This window comes from Hippocampus guttulatus, chromosome 2, assembly GCF_054856545.1.
Source record: "Hippocampus guttulatus isolate MCC_2025c chromosome 2, RoL_Hgut_1.0, whole genome shotgun sequence".
In the NCBI taxonomy this organism is placed as follows: Eukaryota; Metazoa; Chordata; class Actinopteri; order Syngnathiformes; family Syngnathidae; genus Hippocampus; species Hippocampus guttulatus.
In genome coordinates, this window is record NC_141262.1 from 20190381 (window position 1) to 20212668 (window position 22288).

Here is a 22288-nt window from a genome sequence, read left to right on the forward strand (position 1 = left end):
AAACAAGGTCATTCCACATGGCTGAAATACGTTGGGAACACCCAGGAAAGTTCACCGTCTAAATTAAGCGTGAACCTAAAACAGCACCAGCTTAACCATAAGGGGATTAAAGGTCGACTTGCATGTGAGACCTCGCTGTGAAAGCAAATTCAAGCAAAAGAGCAGGAAGGAAAGATACTCGTTGCAGAACACTCATCCATCCTCCGGAACACAAATATTCTTTTAATTTAAAAAAAAAAATTGCAACAGATTTCCCATGATAACTGACGAGACTTGGAAAAGATTGACTTTAAGTTTAGGTAACGGCCTGTCTACTGTTATCCTGGCAAACTGTAAACCAAGTTTGGCAATGCCTCGTGCGGTGAAATGTTAAAAAGCTTGCACACCAGACTGTCATCAAACAAGTAAGAGCTTTGCTTGGCATAATGTCTGCAAAGTGAGGGCATCTCTTGCTTTCCGAGGCTCTATAAATGCCCCCGTGTTCCACATTTCGGAGCCAAAATGAATAGTTTGCCTTCAGGTTTGCGAAATTCTTTCTGCTTTTCGCTTGAACGCAAAGTGGCCCTTGGCTTGAAGATTCAGACCGTATATATCATCGAGTCTATTCGTTCGACAGTTCAAATGACATTACCCACTGTGCCTAACTCACTTTAAGCAGCTCTTCAAGCCTTGCCGCAGGATATCGCCTGAAAGGAGGCCAGTGTTTTAATTCTGTTCGACTCTCAGCGTGTCAAAATCTTCCACAGAATCCGCCTCACTCATTAATCAATGCATTACACTTGGCCCGAAGAAGTGTGAAAATCCGGCGCCGATCCACCCACAGATTTACCCCGGTGGCCTTGCGCCATGGAGAACAGTTGACACTCGGGCGGATCACAAGAGGCAAATGTGGGCCTTGGTGATACCCACCGCGACGATGACATCACTAGACGTTGCATCAACTCGACAAATCTAATGAAAAACCAAATGAAGATTCTGCCGACGCAAAGATAACAACGTTCACTATTGAGTTAGCAATCTTATCATTATTGTAGTTGGACTGCAAAAGGGTTAGCGTCCATTAAAAAAAAAAGTGTTTTAAACATGGGATTTGTTGATCAAACAAATTTAACAAAAGAGTCCATTACAGTGTGTGTGCTAGGTACATCGGTATACATTTCTGCAATCCAACGACCAAAATGACATTTTAAAATTTGTTAGAATAAGAGCAAGAAGAAAAAAATCACATTCTGACTTTCAAGCCTAAACATAATTGTGTTTTATTTACTGTACATTGTGGCTTTTCGATTCCCCGTAATAAACGTCAAACGCCATCGCTTGTGGCACTAATTGGCAAAGGGAATTCCATGAATTGCAGAGTCTCATTATTTAACAGCAGTGCACCAGCGTTTAATGCGGCCACAGATTGTCGGCAGCTCGGTCAAGGAGCCATCTGTCACTTTGGCTGCCATAACAACCAAATCCAACTAATACCACTCTTAAAAAGAAGTGCCTATCCTATTCACAAAACAATCTTTGAAGATTAGGCTCTCGCAGTACTTTTAAACTCATCAATAATTGTGATTACTGTATTAGAATGACATCGATACATGATCTGCGAGTTGTTGGGGGGGGGGGGAGGGGTTCGTCCGTTTTTATAATTGCTACTCCATAGAGAAATATTAACAATATAATTTAAGTTATGTGCGATGGAATTCAGCAGTGCAATTAGGCTGCAGAAAATAACCACGCAACCAACATATCTAAAGAAGAGGATGTGGCTATTCACCAAAAGGGCTTTTTCTTTGGAAGTCACATAACCTGGAAATTATTTTTACACCCCGCGAGCACCAAAACCGCCGTGTTGTAATCAATTAATCAGATTGAGTCGAAAACAACCCCTCTTTAAAACACTGTTTTAAGATGACGAGAGGGCTACGGAGGTCAGAGGTCAAACTATAAAGGGCGACGGGGAGGGAGTGAGCGACACACTCACACGGCGCACAGTTAAGACTCACGACGGAGGGAGAAGTGGTGAGTGAGGTGTATTTCTCTTCATTTAATTTTTTTAGGTTAATTAATTGTCATGATGTGGGGGAGAGAGACTGATATTTGACTTGACTGTTCTTCTTCCCTCACCACCCCCCCCCCCCCCACATGCAGACCGTATTTTTTTTTCACCATCAACATGTCAAAGTAAGTATTTTGAGAATAGAATTGTCTACTGCATACATAGTCATGATTCTGTTTTGAATAATGTATTGCATTTTTTTGAGACATTTTAACCAGTTTAATGATGGATACTGTTTAATTCAAGGAACTAGGTGCTGTGCCTCGCTCCACAAAACAATTCAATACGAGAAGATTCAAGGACGTAACGAATTTAAAATGCCACGATAGAACTGGGTTCGATTCAGTGGGATCCCGATTCGATTCGATATGGTGCAGTTGTGGCTTTTGTCATGTTTATGCAAAATGTGTAGTGATGATGCTTGGTAGTTTTCGGTATGCTAAGAGTTTCTGTCAAAAGGGTTGAAAACAAACCAAGTCGGCTTCATCCAAGTGAGTCAACATGATGACTCGTGGATACCGCTGGAATTATGGGGGAATCGAATCAGAAATTTGCGGATTTGATCGCGGATAAAACACCTTCACCGTGTGGCCTATCTAACGCCTTTCGTACATGAATAAATCCTGATTAGGGTGGATCGTGGCAATTTGATTGATCTCGCAGGACATGTTTACAAAACAGCGGGGAAACTTTTTAACTCGATTATATGGCACACAACAGATGAGAAGAACGCGGGGGATTAACATGCTTGACATGAGCACAGAGGATTGTCCTGTAAGGTTATGTCATTTAATAGAAGGGGCGATATAGTCAAATATTTTTTTTAAAAACTACCAATTCAACTTTCATTAAAATACGACAGCTCTGCATAATGATATCCGACCAAATCATTGAGAGGACTGCATTGATCTTCCTAAAAGTGGTTTTAGAATAAGAGTCTGTTTCCCTCTGCTCCAGAGTTTTCAAGAAGACCAGCGGCAACGGACATGTAAGTGGCCTCTGTCAGATAGTTATTACGGAACACTCTTGGGGATAGGACTGCCATTGCTTTTTTTTCCCAACTCCTTAAAATAACTCTTAAAGTCTCGCGACCTGGTGGAGGAGAAACTTTGAAATGCTTGCTTTTACATTTCCCTCAGATTGCCTTGTACTTAGGGAAGAGAGACTTTGTGGACAATGTGGATTTGGTGGAAGTGGTCGGTGGGTGGCAAAGTTCAGCCTTTCCTCGCACGTACTGTGTAATTTTGTCTCCATGGAGCCTAATGTCGGTTGATCCTTTCTCATTCCCAGATGGAGTTGTTAAAGTGGATCCCTCCGGACTCAATGGCAAAAAAGGTACTTGATTATCACCGACTTGCAAAGCTGGCCAGAAGCAGCGCTCTCGATTGAGTCTCTCTCTTTTGTAGTATTCGTATACCTTGCTTGTGCCTTCCGCTACGGAAGTGAGGATTTGGACGTGATCGGGCTGTCCTGCAGAAAAGATATCTGGATAAATCGCGTTCAGGTGTATCCGCCCACAGACGGCAATGCAACAAAATCACCGATGCAGGAATCCCTCCTGAAGAAAGTCGGAGAGCAAGGGTATCCCTTTGCCTTCCAGGTGAGGGAGTATCTTGCTTTCTTCCCAGCCCACGATCGCAACTTCATTTCTTTATCATCTTGCGAATGTCTTGTTCCTCCCGGGCTCAGATGCCAACGAACCTCCCCTGCTCAGTTGCTTTACAACCTGGGCCGAATGATTCTGGCAAGGTACGACAGTTGACGTCTTGATTTTCACCAGTATGTCCCCCGCCTTGAAACTTCACTCCGATGTCCTCCCTCTGCAGGCCTGCGGGGTGGACTTTGAGGTCAAAGCTTACATCGCCAACGAAGCAAACAGCGCTGACGAAACCATTGCGAAGAAGTACGTGTGCCCCGTGTTTCCCAATCAAGACAGTGTCGTGTTACGTTCATGATAAACATGTCTGCCTTAGGGACACTTGTCGCCTGATCATTCGAAAAATCCAGTTTGCACCAACCAAAAACAACGCCGGACCCAAGTCGGAGATCACCAAGCAGTTCATGATGTCGGACAAACCCATTCACATGGAAGCCTCCCTCGACAAAGAGGTGGCGGCAAATAATTTTGGTGGTAACATTCAGTCGAGGGTGTAAATTAATCTGATGATGTCCCTCTTTACAGGTCTATTACCACGGCGATCCCATCACTGTTAGCGTAAAAATCAACAACGAAACCACAAAAGTGGTGAAGAAAATCCAAATCATAGGTGAGCATAAGGAATTTGTCCAGGCTAAACACACATTGGCCAGACCGACCCCTACCTCGTCTCTCTGCTCACCATGCATACCAACACCGGCAATCACCGCCCCAGCAGTTTCATTAATCTCTTCATTTGCAAGGTCCACACTAATTTTGGTCGATCCTTTCTATTTTCTGCCACAAATGACTACAAGACACGGTCACAAATAATAAAGCCCACTTCATTCATCCCAATATCATTGTTTATATACCGTACACGATCACCGGACCTTTTTATTCACTATGTGCTACCGTGTCTGTATTATTACATGTATTATGTAAATGTCACTATATCACATTGTATAGTTTAGTGCACACGTATTTTAATTTGCTTTCATGTTAGCTTTTTATTACTCTGCGGCCAGGTCGCAAAGGATAATCTATTTTAGATTGCCTTTCGTGGCTAAATCACGGTTAAATAAAATTGAATGTGATCCTTGAAGGAAAAGCAAGAAAGCCCAGGTGCAATGCTAATAAATGTATGTTTTGTTTTGGTTTGTTTTCTTTTAGTCGAGCAGATGACAAATGTGGCACTGTATTCCTCTGACACTTACACAAAGCCCGTCTGCACAGAGGAGTTTGGGTAAAGCTTGTGCGCACAATCTATTATGCCTAAAAAAGGAAAATATTGTTTCTATCTTCCCACACTGTATTCCACTTTTTTTAACCCGCAGGGAGACAATTAACGCCAATTCTACATTTGAGAAAACCTTCCAAGTGACCCCGCTGCTGGCCAACAATAAAGAGAAGCGTGGACTGTCAGTGGACGGGCAGCTAAAACACGAGGACACAAACCTGGCCTCCACTACCTTGTAAGAGCTTTGAGCAGAGGGCTTACGCTGAGCTCAGGACAGTCTTTTCATCCTCTTATTGGGTGGTGGAGATACAACGCCGTGTTGTGTCATCCACTTATCGGGTCTTAAGAGCAAATCTTCAAGGTGTAAAAGGTCAACTATTTCCGTCTTCCCACAGGAGTCAAGATAATAAGGAGATGCAGGGAATTCTCGTGTCGTACAAAGTCAAAGTCAACCTGATGGTGTCTGGAGGAGGGTATGGTTTCATCATTTGTCATGTCAATTGATTAAGGCTGTGCTCCATTGTGAAAACCAAGTGTTCATTTTATTGTTTGTCTCCACAAAAGCCTACTGGGTGGCCTTACATCGAGGTACATGCAACTCCGCTTCTAAACAAAATATTTACATCTGCCTTCTTACTAATGTTACCTTACTTGTTTTCTAGTGACGTCACGGTCGACCTCCCGTTGACACTGATGTCCCCCAAGCCAGCAGGTGAGCTAAGCTTCATTCTTCCCATTTTTTTTTGAATCTATATACATCACATTTCATTGACTGTTTTTTTTTGTTTTGTTTTGTTTTGTTTTGACCCTCCAATGCCGCATATGGCAGAAGTGTAAGTTAACCCGGGCTGAAGGCAAACACGTCCATGTTGTATTGTGATGCCCGCGATGGGTTGTTTGATTCATTTTCTCTTGTGTGTTTGTGTATTTTATGAACCACAGCCAATTGGACTAAAGGCCTCTTTAGTTCAGGTGAGGTCATCATCATAGGTGTAGTGCATTCTGCTACAGTGTCAATTTTCAGTTCTGTTTATAGTCAGTGCAACAACAGCTCAACATTCAGTGTATCCGTCCATCTAGCTCATGTTTGTAACTATCATACAGGTCCAAAAATAAATGCAATATTGTTGCTTCTATAACACAAAAAACAAACAAAAAAAAAACAGTCACATAGTCTCAACATTAGAGGCAGCAGACAACAGTGTTTTGTAATCGAGAGCACAGTATATGCAATTGGTGACAGTCATACAAGTGCAGAAAAGTAAGTCTCGTTTGCCCATCAAGTTTATGTAACAAACAGAATTTCTGTCACACTTGTAGAGTATGGCAGAAATTCTGTTTATTACATAAACCTGATGGGCAAACGAGACTTACATAGCAGATCCAGTCAATCGCTGCCATTCATGTTGGTCAGGGATTAAGCCTTGCCGCAAGTAACAACAACAACAAAAAAGTACGAATAATGGATACCCCCCTAAAGATTTTTTGGAATTGCCAATAGTGTCCATGCCTTGACTGAAACTCAAAGTTTAAATCAATCCATGACTACCCTTGCAACTCAAAATGCTTCCATCTCAAATCATTTTTCACCATTAAAATAAATAGAAATACTATTTTTCTGTTCCAGTCCCACATTGTGCCCCTTCTGGTATATGTGCTTTGGCCACCTAGGGGCAGTATAATAGAGAAACAAAAGAAGTTTAACAAGTGACTCGCTAAGATGCAGTAAATGTACTCGTTTTTCATTACGAGGATAAATAGTACGAATTTTCTCATATCATCTGCCTACATGTGTTGCTGCACCGCTTGTGTTTAAATACCCGCAGCTTCAAGAGTCCAATTTGGAAACAGCAAAATAAATAACTACATGAGAACACAAGGGGCTGTTCCAACACATTTCATGTACAGGCAGATTAACAATTACAGTACCTTGACGTGGACTCCAGAAAGCCTTAAAATCCCCATGTGATCACAGATCGGACATCGCCATCGAGCCACTGGATGGATAAGACGTCGCCATGATACAAACAGCAGAACAACAATGGAAGCCGACAGCTGTGAAGGACAAACAACAGGGCCCTCGCTTCCTGTTCGTGCACACACAGTATATTCGTAGAGGTATTGCTGTGAGAGCATCTGCGTGACATTTGATAGCTTTGGACAGAAATAAACCCGCTCGGTGTTGCTTTGATTTCTGAAAATGTCTCCTCGTGTAGAATGTGACATTTTCTTTCAAATTGTTATTGTTATGACTATACCCATTAGCACTACAATGTTTAGAGAGACAAGTATGATGAGTGAATGTTAACGTGGGAATGAATGCACATGACTGTCTTTCTTCAGAGTCGATTGTAGGAAATTAAAAAATAGTTTCCTCAGTACCTTCCTTGCTGCTTGTTTTCTGTTATCTACACTGCTACTGTTCTTAAAGGGAATATATTATGGGAAAAGTTGATTGTTTGTACACAAAGAGTTGGGTCTCTGTAGTGCCTGCCCAGCAATCAAGCGTAAAATTAAATAGCCAAGTCAATTTTAACCTGCCCATATATGAAAATATGTCAGTGAGTGAACCGTTCTGTCCTTCCACTCCACGGTTCTGTAACATATAATTAAAATTTGTTATTGGAGGCTTCATGCAAAGTACAAAGAGCTGCCGTGAGGTTTGCTGGATGCGTAGATTAGCATTACAGTACTTAAGAGGTTTTAACTTCCATGCGAGTGTAAAAATAAGTGAAATACATAAAGTGGGAGTTTGCCGTGTTGAAACTGTTGGCAAAATTTGAACGCGGCCTTGCTCCCCTATCTAACTATCTATCTAAGCGATGGGCAACATAAATACTGGATCATCAGTGCTACTGGGGGGACCACATGCTGCGTATGGCTTTATTCTAAATAAGCACAAAAATATGACTATACATGCAAAATACGTGCTCTTAATATATTTAATTTTCCATAGTACATTTCTCAATGCATGTATAAAAGATCCATGAACCTAAGCCATTAACAAAGGGTTTGAAGCTGTATTTACGCTTATCACATAATGTGATTTTTTTTGCCAGTGCAAAGGCCTCTCTTGCATACAAATTACCATTCAAGGATGGCATGAAGTTGCTGAACAGCAAGCCAAATTGAAGTACAAGAATTCATTTTGTGCATTTTTTTTCCACCAACATCAATCAAAATGGTCATGATTGATGTTTGTCCTGCATATCATTCCGAAAAAATTAGGTCTACTCCTGTGGTATAAGCAGTAAACACAATTAAGCGATGTCTGCCATCTTGTAGTGAATAATGATATTACAACTTAAACATGCAGTCGACATTTGCACAACTGTGATTCAGCATTTGCAGTTTCGCCAATTTTTATTTATTTTTTTCAAATACTTATTGATTATATTATTGTGGGCCAGTTACACGCCCGTCATTGATCTAGCGAGCTAATGACAACACCCATACAAATGTAAACAAATTAACTACCAGATAGCAAAACAAAAGCATCCAGTCTCAACTTTTTGGACGAATGAAGATTAAAAGTAATGCTAATGATATCATAACAATGATTTACACGCAGTTACTGTACTTTAAGCACTGGGACAACGTTCTGTTTATCATAGGGGTCCGACAAACACATGCATTCTGCCAGCTACAACTGGAAGGAAATTGCTGCTTATTCTTCTCCAAAGCCTCATGGTTGCGCTGTTTCACTTTTGTTCGTATGAAGGAGATTTAAAAAAAAAAGCAGAGGGCTGTAGTGAGGGGGTGACGATCAACTGCTGTGCTGTGACTGCTCTCCTCTCTCCAGTCTAGACATCACATCACAACCCAAAGCCGGCTAGTTAGCTGCCTCGTATTTTTTTTGGGCCAAAATGTCGACCACAACCGGCGGTGGGGAGTTCGGCAACCCTCTACGGAAGTTTAAGCTCGTCTTCCTGGGCGAGCAGAGCGGTGAGTTTGGACGCCGTTTGTCGAAGTTGGAGATCGGTAACTGGGAATCTTGCTAGCATCCGGCTAACTAGCTGGTCGAGTTTGCTTGCGGCCCAATGAGAAAAAATAAGAGGCAGTCTTGCACGGCAACAATTCTACATTTTTTGCGCTTAATTGTTTAAAGAAGACGGCAATGTGGATTTTTTTTCCACCTCGAATTGTGATGATGTCATCGGACACTCATAGCTACCGAGTCGCCTTTCACCTTTGAGTCAAATATGATTTCAAATGACATTACCTAGTAGTGGTACAAATAATAAATATTGACTTACCCTCAAATGAATGAAGAGGACAATAAGCGTCTTGGTGTGTGTGTGTGTGTGATTCCTTTCCACCTTGACATCAGTGAATGTGAAAGATGATGGATGGATGGATAGCCAATAGTAGCTAGTAGCCGTTGACTTTCTGCTAAGGGAGCGACCTGGACGTTTTTAGCCCGGAATTCTCTTTTATTGACACTCAAGCTACTGAACTCCCACCGTTACATTAAACCGCAATACCGTGAGATAATATTACATCGAAGCAAGGACACGTAAGAAGATAGCTCCCTTTATAGCTGGACCTTGCTTAGCCACGTCGGCCAGCCGAGGTTAGAACCAGCCGGCCGGCCTTCCTCGACAATTTAACGCCGCTGGACAATGCAGTCGAGAATCAATTGATTATTCTTACGTGTTTATACGCTGTGTTTGTGTATCCGGCTTGGAACACAAAACAATCGGGCTTTGAAGTAATTTGGCGACAATTTGGATATCTTTTTTTCGTCCATTTTAGTAGCTCCACCCATATTGCCAACTCAGCGTGTGAGCTCGACAGTTCACAACAGTGAATCCCGTCGGTTTCTCCTGAAAACCCGATTGAGCGTAAATTCAAAATCCTTGATATCCCGTTTAAGGTCCGTGTACTAGTTGCTTCGTTGATATCACTCGTAAGACCATTCAGTGCACAAGTAGAGCGAGTGTGTCAAACCAGTGAGTGACGACGTTTCCGCTATTAGTACCACTTTTGGATGACTACTACACAATTAACGTTACTCGTAAGCTTCTGTACTACACTAGTAACACAAATAGGTCCAACTAGTAGGCATGCCACGCACTAGTAGCCCCCATATCAAGGATGTTTACTAAATAAGCCTTTTGAACATTTGTTACGGTACTTGTGATAGGGTAATATTTTTCCTTACTATTAAGACAATCTCTCACTTTAGTAGAACGACTAGGACCCAATAGTAGATCCGCTGTGTATTAGTGGAATTTTATGTGCACTACTGCCAATATCTGCCCCCTAATACAACAACTTGGGCATACTACTGTAGTACATGTTACCCACTTGGCAACTCTGTGAACTAGTTGGCAACTGCATTGTCACTAGTACAGTACCACTAATGACATACAATTCCACTAGTGCACATCCAGTGCTTCATGAGTAGTATTGGCGAACAATACTAGTAGTGCACAGGTGTCAACTATCCCACACATTTTCTTCACCTGTAACATGTTTCTACTGTTGTGCCCTGATCATTCCACTAGGGCACAGAAATGTCATGAAGTATTTGAAAAAAATGTCACTAGTAGAAGACAGTTGCTGCTACTGCACTTTTAATTGTTGTTAATTGAGCCTGCCTGTCCACTAGTTGCATACTTGTCTGCGTACTACTAGTCAAGTGTTAGATGTTATCTTGTAGAATGTCACTAGTAGGTCTAAGAGCATCTAGTTGTAAACAGTTTTGCTTCACTAGTAATCTGTAGTTGTCCCACTAGTATGCCATTGTACAGTATGTTGTCAGTTGGCTTCATAGTAAGCTGTTAGAGCACTTGATTAATTATCAAGGGATATTACAATGCTGTACTAGTAACATTACTAGGCCCAACTAGTTGTCATGTCTCAACCCAAAGCCTCACTCTCAAAGAAAATCAAATAAATAGCCGTTGGAGCATTTATTCAACATTCTTGACAGCCATGTACAGGCATGCTCTTTATCTTCACTAGTAAGACAATTGCATGTTGAACTATTGTTTGTCTTGCTCGTAAAAACCTTCATACTAATGCTTTATTTGGGCCTAAAATGGGGTGAGGTTCACGTCTTTGTTGAGGAGCAATGTTTCTCAACGTACAGTTTCAAGGAATTCAGGGATTTCATCATCTACGGTCCATAATAATATCAAAAGTTTGAGAGAATCTGGAAAAATCACTGCACGTAAGCGGCAAGGCCGAAAAACAACATGCCGGTGACCTTCAATCCCTCAGGCGACCCTGCATCAAAAACCGACATCTATGGTGTTGTGAAAAAGTATTTGCCCCCTTCTTGATTTCTGTGTTATTTGCATATCTATCTTACACAAAGATTGCAGTTTATCAAACCAATCTTAATAGCACAGAGCGACAACCCAAGGACAACAACCCCAACCTTTGTGGACCGCTTATTACACGGAGAGCCAGATCCGTCTCACAGGCCTTGATTTTGCCACCTGTGTCGTGTGCTTTTTACTCACCGTGGTGTTGATTTCCCAACGATGCATGACAACGTTTGGTGCTTGTTTCTTCATAATTGCAAAGATGCTTGAACTCTTGCGTCTTTGTTGCAGTGGGAAAGACCTCGCTCATCACCAGGTTCATGTATGACAGCTTTGACAACACCTATCAGGTAAATACAAGAGATGGCAGTGTGCAGCGGAAGATAATCTGAATTTGATACATGTTCCCATCGGAAATAACGGAGAGGTTGGAAGGAAATAATCAGTTCCAGATGAATTGCGAGTGCACGTTGTCGCGCAAGTTTAAGGTAATGTTAAGCGCTGTCAATGTTAAACCAATAGTGGTGTTGCCGAAGTCTCATAACTTCATGTCTAGTCTTCTTCACGTCTCGCGTTCTTCTTGCCTTGACACTCCGTCTAGAGGCAGCTCATTCTCTGAGAATTTAACAGAAAAAAGCCAACAAATGCTGATACGACCTCCGCCGGCGAACGATTGCCGGCTAGACGTGCCGTTTGTTCCGCACGGCGACTCATAAATAGCTTTTACAGGCGGTATAAAAGGTGTCTCAATGGCTCTGAGCTGCAGAAGCAAAGGGCTGCTGATTGCATGTGTTACAATTATCGATCAGTATATTTGTTGTTTTCGTTTTCAGTTTGCAATTGAAAAATCTGAAAAGCAATTGATTGTTTTGTTTATCCATCCTTGCATCTTCTATACCATGGGGGCATAGGTGGGCTGGAAACACTGAGTGTTGTTTTGGTTCTTTTATTAATCTCAAACAAAAATGTCAGCTTTTTCAGGAATTAAACTTGAGTCCAGATCAAAAATATGAAAATGGAAGAAAGACAAAAAAAGAGCCACAGGGCTGAATTCAATTTTATATTTAATTGGTCATATTTGCACGACCTGGAAGTTATAGCCACAACCCTCGGTTAGTTTATTGATTTCATGTTTACTTCTCTCAAGGTTAGGCGTATCACAATCAGTCAGGAACATCAAGAAAATCCATCCATCAACCTTATTATAATATGGACAGTTATGTATCATATCAAGAACGTGCGACTACACCACAAATGGACGAGTAGATTTGGGGCCAATATTCATTCTTGTTGTAATTGTATATTACGCAGGAATTCTGAGTCAGAAAACTTAATTTATCCTCTTGGAGCAATTATGTCTCCGTGGACTGATCGTAATGGTTACCAAGCTAACATCTTTGCATGTGCTCTTGACAAAACCTCCGTGTCACATAAACGCTGTCAATTAAAATAAGACTCTTCCTTGTAGCCTGTTTTTAAATTCGGTATTTTGGATCAGAGCGTAATATTGGACAATGAAAAATCTTTTTTATTTTATTTTATTTTTGGGAAGACTGATGCTTCCTGTAATGCTTCTGCTGTTTATATCATGTGTTGCTGATGTCAATGTTTTGATGCAGTGATTGTTTTGCAGGCAACAATTGGCATTGACTTTTTGTCAAAAACCATGTACCTCGAAGATCGTACGGTAAGCCATATTATCTTCCCTATGTCATTTCCACAAAAGGATTATCGAACCTTGTTACAATGTTTAAAGCATACTTTGTATAGCACTCACCATTTCCACATTATCACCCTTTCACAATTTTTTTTGACCCAATCCTATCGTGTCATTCATTTTGCCAGACATGATCATATTTTCAGTTCCCTTTTTTTTTTGTTTTGTTTTTTTTGTCCTCCTTCCATCCTCTGTCTGGGTCACGAAATCCCACCGGTTCCCCACGCGTGCGCATATGCGTCACGGGCGGCCAAAGATTCGGCTGCAGCTCTGGGACACGGCGGGACAGGAGCGTTTCCGCAGCCTCATCCCGAGTTACATCCGAGACTCAGCCGCCGCTGTTGTGGTTTATGACATAGCCAGTAGGTATCACGGCCTTGCCTTGCCTCGCCTCCCTGTCCTCTGCTTGTACGGTACCGTGTGCAAGGGCATACGGTGCAAGAGCGTGGCGTGGTGTGAAAACCCCACTGGACACCACCGTGAGAGTGTCTCCCAGCATGGCTGCAAAGCAATTTCACCAGCAGTGCCCAGGGGGGGTGTCCACGCTCCTTAGATGCTGTTTATGAGAGGCTGTATTAAATATAAGAGGCTGTTGGAATGAATCACTCAACATTTCTTCCGATGTCTCTTTGTGGGTTCAGATCCTCTGAATGGGATGTGACTCAAGAATGATTCAGCAGGGTCTCTTTTTTTTTTTTTCTTGCATTAAGCTGCTCACCTCCACTTCATCATTTCAATGGTTTCCTCCTCCCCCGTTCGCCATTCCTTCATTAAAAACAGCCTGGCCTGCAGTTAGTCTTCTATTCCTAGCTCCCCCTTTCTTATTCTGCTTTCCCTCCCCTCTTTATCTCCATTCTCCCTCCCCGACCGTTCCAACCCCGCAGGTCCGACTCCAGCTTTGGGACACTGCTGGACAGGAGCGCTTTCGTAGCCTAATTCCCAGCTACATCCGCGACTCTACCATTGCTGTGGTTGTGTATGACATCACCAGTGAGTCAGGGCTGTTCACTAACATTCCGTTTTAGGTGCAGAGAGACATTTGAGTTACATTAGGTACACCTGCGCAATCTAAAGTGGGATACATGCATACCCGTTTTAAACATCTTTACAGATTTTATTTTATTTTTTAAAATATGAGACCACCACGTGATGATGAAAAAAATCACTGTGAATTCTGACTCCTATTATAGTGTGTGGCGTATTGCAGATGACCAGGACAGTCCACTATACACTAATTGCCATGTGACAGTCCCAAGACTGACCTCAGGGGGCAGCACGGCCCCAGAGAAGATCAGGATTGCCATAAAAAGACAAAGAAGTAGAAAAAAATAGGCCGGGCGAAACTCAGTTGTCATTAGAAATGACTTTGGGGACATATTATAAGGTGACTTGGCCAAAACAAACGGAACTATCTCGCAGTGCACGTGGTTTGGCGATGAGTGTCCATAAGATGCTTTCCGTCGGCCAGCAGTTTTGCAGCAATCGCCGGCTCATGGTGCCCAAACGTCGCAGATATGTTTCTGCAATTGCAAAGCCAGCGAGACTCAAGTCAACTTAAGATGTAAAATACAGTACATACTCTATTGTTTATATATACAGTGTATTGTTTTATGTATTAATACTTAATAATTTTATATGGACTTGTAGCTAAACAGCAAAGTTCATTGTGTCGAAATCCTCGGATGCAGTCAGTGAATGGGTGATCAATCATTACCACCTCTCCAAATAGCCAGACACTCTCTTTTCTTCGAGTTCATTTCCTCTCTTTGGCAATCAGCCTCCTCTTAGACAATTGCGCCGTGCTTTTGTGGTTCAATTAAAAATAAAATTATACAATAAATATAATTGTAGGGTACTATAGTATATTCATGTGGTGCCTGATATAAGGTCACATTTTCCGGCCCAAATCTGTGCTGACCACACACATAGTGATCAGATTTATTGTTGGCCCTCTTGACAGTTGCCTGAGCAAATCCAATAATCGGGCCTTTGATCACAAAGGTGGTTAAAACTTGATTGTTGGGATGTGTGTACCCTACTTTGGTGGGATCCGATTCAAGAGCTGTATCGACAATTCTGGAAACTGCTTCATAATACTGCTTTTTCTTACTATCAGATCCATTTAACATTCTGCTTATTTTGTGCATCGAAATCAGGTCACAGAAAATATTCAAACTATTGCAGTTCTCCACAAATGAAAACAACAGCCACATTCGTGGACGTAGTGTTAGATGAGCACCTCTCACAGACAGCTCTCGGGTAGATGTTGCCGGTGTACCTAATGCTGTGTCCACTGGGTGTAAGTATTGCTCAGAAGTTGTCAAAGCGACCTTTCCATTTTCGAACTCTTAATACTTTTGCTTACTGACACAAGTAGCCAATTGGACATGTGTGAAACTAATACTCGCTCTACAGTAGCTAGAAAATATTGACAGCTCCATGTGTAGCTCGTATGTGTGCGCTGATGTCTGTCATTTCCTTTGACTTTCAGATCTCAACTCCTTCCAACAAACCTCAAAGTGGATCGATGATGTCCGGACGGAGAGAGGAAGTGATGTCATTATCATGCTCGTTGGGAACAAAACGGACCTGGCGGACAAAAGGTGAGTCCTTGTTTTGAATGTGTGGATGTCAGTGATGTCACATTCGAGTGTTGGTCTTGATTATTATTTGACACAATTGGGTCAAATGCGGTGGAATCAAGCACACTCTGTTCCGGGATGCTGGTCGACTTGGGTTTTGTTCAGATTTGAAGACAGTAGAGGAAGGGACTACTCGTCTTCCACGAAGTTACGTCAAAATAATTCTAGAATTCTTGTTTTAGCAAAACCTCACAAGGTCCCAGCTGTTCCACTGTAGTTTGTTTTTGCAAACCCTCTGCCACAGCCTGGAATCCCACATTTCCCCCCCGTGACAGTGTACCTCATTCATCTTTTTGTTTGTCCTTATGATTTGCCGCTTAGCGTATGATTCCGTACTTTTGTGAATGATAAGTGCAGTGTGACAATTAGGAAGAAAGCTTTTTCTCTTTTTTTTTTAATGGTTTCTCCATATCGCAAATGTTTACCTATCGTGAGTAGGCCTGTAACATACCCCCCACCACACCCCCAGCGCTAAACGGGGCTTCACTGTCTTTTTCTTTGCCTCAGATTTGGGTTATGTTCATCAGTTTCATTCTGTCATTTTGATTTGATTTCATTTCTGTGTATGTGTGTGTGTTTGCATGTGTTTTTTGGGATTCTCCACCTTGTCTTCTCCCCACCCACCACCTTCCTACACCCCACCACCACCACTTTTCCCGGGACCGGTGGCAGGCAAGTCTCTGTTGAGGCGGCAGAGAGGAAAGCTCGAGAGCTCAATGTGATGTACATAGAGACCAGCGCCAAGGCTGGCTATAACGTCAAACAGGTTGGTGGCGGCTGGCGAAGCGGCCATGTTGTCCTTTCATTTTCACGGGAGAGTGACTCCTCCGTGTTGTCATTCTTCGGATCACAACTTAATCAATGCCATAAGTCATTTTTCCTGCTAGCCAGCATAGCCCTGGTCTTCGCCCTCGCTTTCTGTGTCTGTTATAACCAAAACTAACCTCTCTTCCCTGTCAAAACAAAGACTCAGCAAGCGTTCTTGTCTTTCTTTCCTCTCCTTTCGGGCCTGTCTTCTTTTGCAATATTTCTCCCTATCCGTATCCACCTCTCGGTCCGCGTGGCCTCCACCCGAGCAGACAGATCACCACGGAGGAGGGCGAGCACAGAGCTAAGGAACTGAATGTCATGTTCATTGAAACCAGCGCAAAGACTGGCTACAATGTCAAACAGGTAGAGATGACTCTTTCTCTGGCTACTCACTAACTATGCTGATTTCTGTGCTCCAGCTTCCGACTTTGCTCTTTTGACTCCCCTTTTCACTCACTCTCTTTGTGATCTACACTAAATCACTGCTGTTGGCTTTGTTGTCTTCTCAGTCAAAGGTTACTTAAAATGGAGTCCCTGCACCAACGGGGGAGTGCGAGCCGTAGGTTGGCATCTGAAAACTAATTTGCGAGAAGTATCGTTTGGAAAAACAAGTAAATAAATACATACATAAATGTCAACTGCATATAGGCACTGATGCTCCGATACTGCGAGATAAACCAATTATTCGCCAATACTTTTGCAACGGGACAATTCAAAGATCGAATATGATTAGGTATCATGACACAAATCTGACAAGCAGGCAAGAATAAAGGAGAGCAAAAAGTGTATTAGTACAGAAATATTCTTTCTTTTTTTTTGTACAAAACTTTTTGGGGGGGGGGCGGTGTTAGAATATAAAATATATTATTTCGTTGATACAGTAGTATTGTTATAAGGATTGAAATGTGCTTGTTAAAATGTGACTTTCTTCCTTTGCTAAACTTGACTTGAATAATATGCCGACGGAAATACCGACTTCGCCCGTGTCCGGTTTTCATGGTTCAGTTCAACAAAATGTGTTTTGGTAAAGATTGTCTTATTTTCTTCAAAAATTACAACTTTATTTTCATAATGACATACCTCATCCCAACCAGTTTCAATATTCATTCTTTTGTAACATAATTTTTTCCCTTTCAAAAATATGAATTTATCATTCTTTTTTGGAGCTTCATCAGTGAGACCGACCTCCGCATAGATTTCGATAATGCCACTGCCCAGCAAACAGGACTCTGTAATTTCTAACTCATTGCCTGCCAAAATGTGTCTAAAATGTTTAGGTTTTTGGTTCAAATTGCAACTGATGCTGATGTATTTTTCCAATTTGTCTCCATGCTGAGGCATCACATTCTTGACTAATCCTCATCTCTGTTGTTTCGCAGCTGTTCCGTCGCGTTGCGGCCGCGTTACCTGGAATGGATAGCACAGCGGAGAAAAGCAAAGAAGACAGTATCCTTCAAAAGTGGCGGTGGTTCTCAAAAGTGGCGTCTGAGCTGTACCTTGGCGGTCTACAAAATAGTTAGCGGTAAACGATGTCGTGTGCTTACAGCAATAAATACATATGGTAGTTGCTTGTCAGGATTATTAAGGGGCCCTCTCAACATTTTCTTCTGTATTTATCAAATGTAAAAATAAGACTTTCCTTCTATGCAAAATTGTCACCTTAATATATTACGACATACAACTGTAGCCTCGTAAGATTACATTTTATATTGACAAAAGACAATTGTGTTCTACCAAAAAAAAATAATAATAATTTGTCACTGTCACTTTACAACCCCCCCAATTAGGCAACATTTTCATTCCAATGGCACTTCGGGGTCCACGTGGTAATTAAATTGAATTAGCATGAGGAATATGAGTGAGTCCTTGGAAAATGTTCTCTTTTGACCCAAAATGTTTGAGAACACCTGGTAGAAACTCATATCTGTTTAAAAAAAAAAAAAAAAAAGAGAGAGAAGCTAATAATCTGCAAACTCATGGCCGGTGTTGCTTAACTCCAACTCCCTTCAGTGATCGACATCAAACTGGAGAAGCAGCCAGAGATGACTGTCACTGAGAGCAGCTGCTCGTGCTAGTACATGACACTTAAACCCAGCCCATCAAGCCTGTCTCACCCCCCTGACCTTCCCCCCACCACCAACAACAACAGCTTGTCTCTCAGTCTCTCACCCGGGGAACAAACACTGGAGCGTTAGCGCGTGGATGTGCGTTACTGAAGCCAAACAGAGAGTCCACGTTGAAATCCAAGGGATGCGTGAGCCCATAGGCGTTTTCAGTTTGATGACTTGCATGGCATTTAACGTATATACATAGAAGTGCAGACTGATTTAGCTAACCGCTTTTTGGGTTATCACACAAACTCATAATTTCCGTGCTGTGAGTTGTTTTGTTTTTTTTGTCATTGTTGTCACGCAAAACGACGCAATGGATTGTTTAGGTGACTCCGCAAGTTTTTTTGTTTTGTTTTTTGTACTGCAAGAGAGAAGTTCTAAGATGGCTGCTTATTTCTTAACTTCTGTGTTGTATTTTAAGGAAGTAGAGACAGGATCTTACGAATTGTCACAAACTTCACACTTCAGGTTTTTGCAGCATATTAACACAACACAGCAGGAGGCGTCATTAATGTGTGTGATGAGGCTGCACTATGGAAAGCCATTTGTCATTTATTCTGTATCCTTGCTATTCGGGGTTTGGTCCATGTACCAGTACACTCTTTAAGATCACTATGAAGACAATTTAGTGCAGTAATAGAATGACTGTTTTACTAATGTTGGTTTTTTCCCCACTAGTACTGTCACGTTTGGCCTACTTGGAAACAATGAAACATTTTTCGTAATCTACTGATCTACTTTATTAATATTACCGTACTCGGAACGGCTAGTAACCATGTGTCACACACTCGTATCCTCATTATGAAGGATAACAAATAAATGCTCAACTGGTTTTCCACAAAAAAAAAAAGAAATTCCTATATACTAGTGCCACTTTTGGCCAACTAGTATGCAGCTTCACCTTACTAGTAAACTACTGTGATGCACTAGGTAAGGACTCAAAAGTCATTAATACTAGTACAGATTGAATAAAAACTTGAGCAGCTTTCCATCAAGTCATCAGAACATTTATTCAACGTCTAAACCTTAAGAAAATGACTGGTGCATGACATATAACAGTTTGGCCCAGTAAGGCAGCATAGTGCTTTACTAGTATGTTTTAATTACATATTAGGAATCCAAAAGTGGCAGTAGTTGTGGAAAAAAAATATTACTCGTAAGACAATCGTTTTACTAGTGCAGTGAAATGTCTTACTAGTGAGAACAAAGAACTTGAGATGGAAATCAAGGAAATGCAAGAAATGCTCAAACAGAAAGATGGTCTTCAAATCTGAAAAATGTATTGACAAACTTGGGATTTTTTTCCCCAAGCCCTGAGTGAGCAATGCACTCCCAAACCACAATGCCCCCTCCACCACACTGCACTGTGTACGTGTGCATCACGTGAGACCCGATTCCAAGCGGTTTCTTCGACGTAAAGCCAACCCGCGTAACCCCAAACAGTCCTCATAACACCCATGAAGCATTAGAATGCTAATTTCACCATACTAACAAGGATGTGAGGACTAGTTACTCACGAGATAACATTTTCTAACACTCCTGCCGTGCCATTGATGCTCCGTGTTGTGTTGATCACACATATCACAGCGCATGCTCGCCATGCAGGATTTTTACGGACGACGACACAGATGCCTTGCTTGTTTTGTTCACCAACGTTGTGCACTGAATCAAGCCACAAATATTGTAAAATAGATGAAAAGGGAAGCCGGCTGGCTGGTTGGTGGCTCGTCGTCGTTTTCTAGAGCCGGTCGACGAGAGCATGTCCTCCTAAATAAAAACTAACACTCCCGCTGTAAAAATGGCCACCTTAGTCGCAGTATCATTCGCTCTATTGCTATTATTGCTTGTGTAGGACCGTTGTTTTTATGTGATTATTTATTCAGAAACTCGGACATACACCTGAAAATTGTTAGCTCGACCAAAAGTGCAAATGCTGAGGCGCATGTCAAAAAGATGTTTTATTTATTTGCGTGTCTGCCGGGAACCCTCTCACTGTTTCTTCAAGGCATTGTTGTACAACTAGAAAGGACTTCTTGCGCTTTGTTGTCATGGTAACACTGTTTACAGTCAAGGCCGTAAAGGCTACACACACAAACATACAGGGCGAACCACAAACCAATTCTTTAGCCATAGCGTAAATGAACACCTTGGTCCTTCTTGGCTGTCACTGGTTTTGAAAATATGTGTCGACATTTTAAGAAAACAAAAAAAGATTTAGAGCTCTTCTATTACTTGCCACAACTTAATACTCAGCTTTGTGCTCTTCGGAATCGTGTCTGTCCACTTGAACTATGCTGTCTACTCGTGTTTAGCAACGTTGTGTGAATACTATTACTATCTGATGTGTAAAAAGGAAAGTTAAAGGCACACAAGTGTAGGCCTATCTCATGGAATACAATAAAGATTATTTCACCAAAGAGTATTCTTGAAGCTTCATTTTCTTTATTTTTTTTTTTATGACGGATTGCTTTGTATCGCACAGTGAATAGAATATAATAGAATTGAAGGTAAAGACTTAAATAGTTTGCCGCCATCCTGTGGCATTTATTAAGATATCCTTTATTTGTCCCACACTGGGGAAATTAATAAAATTTATAGGAAATTATGAAACTTTTTAGAAGCAGCTTTAACCAATGCCTCCAATTGGACTCAAGTTTGGCTGACTCTGAACTGAGAGTAGCTCTTGGAAAAGTCATCAGCCGTGGTGAGTCCAATTTTTTTCAAATTAAAAAAAAACCATGAAAGTGTTCAACATTATGTGTTATTAGTTGAAGCAGACTGTACATTTGGAGCATATTTTATGGTCAATTCATTCAGGAATCGGCTTATTTCAAAGGATTCACATACTTGGTCAGGCGCTGTCGCTGTTTTTAACTAGACACCCCGGTACCCACCACTGTCATAGTGATTAGTTAGATCTTGAACAAGTCAAGTCAACTGTATTTATAGAGCACTTTCAAACAGCCATCGCTGCATACAAAGTGCTGTACATGGAGCAATTTAACATGCACAATAAACAGTAAGACAAATCGGTAATAAAGACGGTAGAAAGCACCAAACAGTAAAACCAAGAACAAATCTAAGTCATGCTGGAACAACTTCATCACAATGAGCTGGGGTATAATCAAAACGGCAACACTGTTCTTTTTTTAGTCCCATTCATTCCCGGTGGAATGTTGGATTTCCTCATGATGGTTTCATCAGCACTCAAGGTAAGGGGAACTTGTCGCATACTGTCTATGTGTGTCACATATTGAGTAATCATACACCGAAACTACTGTATACTTAAGCACTATGTAACACTATTACGCCATGAAGGTGTGGCCAGGTGAGCACAGGGCCACGATGACTAAGCAATAACTTAATTAGATTTGCTAACGCAGATGTCTTAAATTTTAATTTTGAATTTCTAATTTGTATTTTGTACGCCTATTCTACAATAGCTAAATTAAGGCCATTAATTATTAGCACTCTGTACAAACGTTTTACCAAATTTGGTGCCATAAATTAGCATTTTGTGACACAGATAAATGCCAACTGAAGTTAAAAAAAAAAATTACAGCCTCTGAAATTTACATAAGCACAAATAGATTTTGACTTCATTACCAGACATTGGTGTTTGGTTGCCAGAAATGTTGCCTTTTTATGCACACGTATCCATATGAAACCAATACAGTGTGACTATTTTTGTTTTGTTTGATTGTCTGTGTGTGCCCTGTGATTGGCTGGCAACCAGTTCAGGGTGTGACCCGCCTACTGTCCAAAGACAACTGGGAGAGGTTCCAACACGCCCTGTGACCCCTGTGA

At 41.5% G+C, this 22288-nt stretch overlaps 2 protein-coding genes across 4 annotated transcripts; both read left to right on the plus strand.

Annotated features, from left to right (window-relative positions):
* The first annotated feature begins 1915 nt into the window (after positions 1-1915).
* Positions 1916-7307, plus strand: arr3b (arrestin 3b, retinal (X-arrestin)). Its single transcript, XM_086101221.1, has 17 exons — positions 1916-2013; positions 2143-2175; positions 3008-3038; positions 3190-3250; positions 3341-3385; positions 3457-3650; positions 3740-3799; positions 3877-3953; positions 4024-4159; positions 4233-4317; positions 4860-4932; positions 5024-5161; positions 5322-5399; positions 5491-5514; positions 5589-5638; positions 5756-5898; positions 6902-7307. The coding sequence occupies exons 2-16, from the start codon at positions 2168-2170 to the stop codon at positions 5761-5763; spliced, it is 1068 nt and encodes a 355-aa protein (XP_085957347.1). The 5' UTR covers positions 1916-2013; positions 2143-2167; the 3' UTR covers positions 5764-5898; positions 6902-7307.
* A 1371-nt stretch (positions 7308-8678) lies between these two features.
* On the plus strand, positions 8679-20898 carry rab41 (RAB41, member RAS oncogene family). 3 transcript variants are annotated; one of them, XM_086101222.1, is made up of 8 exons: positions 8679-8871; positions 11493-11551; positions 12835-12888; positions 13175-13280; positions 15410-15521; positions 16233-16326; positions 17750-17816; positions 18381-20898. In XM_086101222.1, exons 1-8 carry the CDS (start codon positions 8793-8795, stop codon positions 18443-18445), a joined length of 636 nt encoding a protein of 211 aa, XP_085957348.1. In that variant the 5' UTR covers positions 8679-8792; the 3' UTR covers positions 18446-20898. The 3 variants fall into 3 exon arrangements, with proteins under 3 accessions (XP_085957348.1, XP_085957349.1, XP_085957351.1); XM_086101223.1 differs by lacking the exon at positions 13175-13280 and adding an exon at positions 13803-13908; XM_086101225.1 differs by lacking the exons at positions 13175-13280; positions 16233-16326 and adding exons at positions 13803-13908; positions 16640-16733.
* Positions 20899-22288: the final 1390 nt, after the last annotated feature.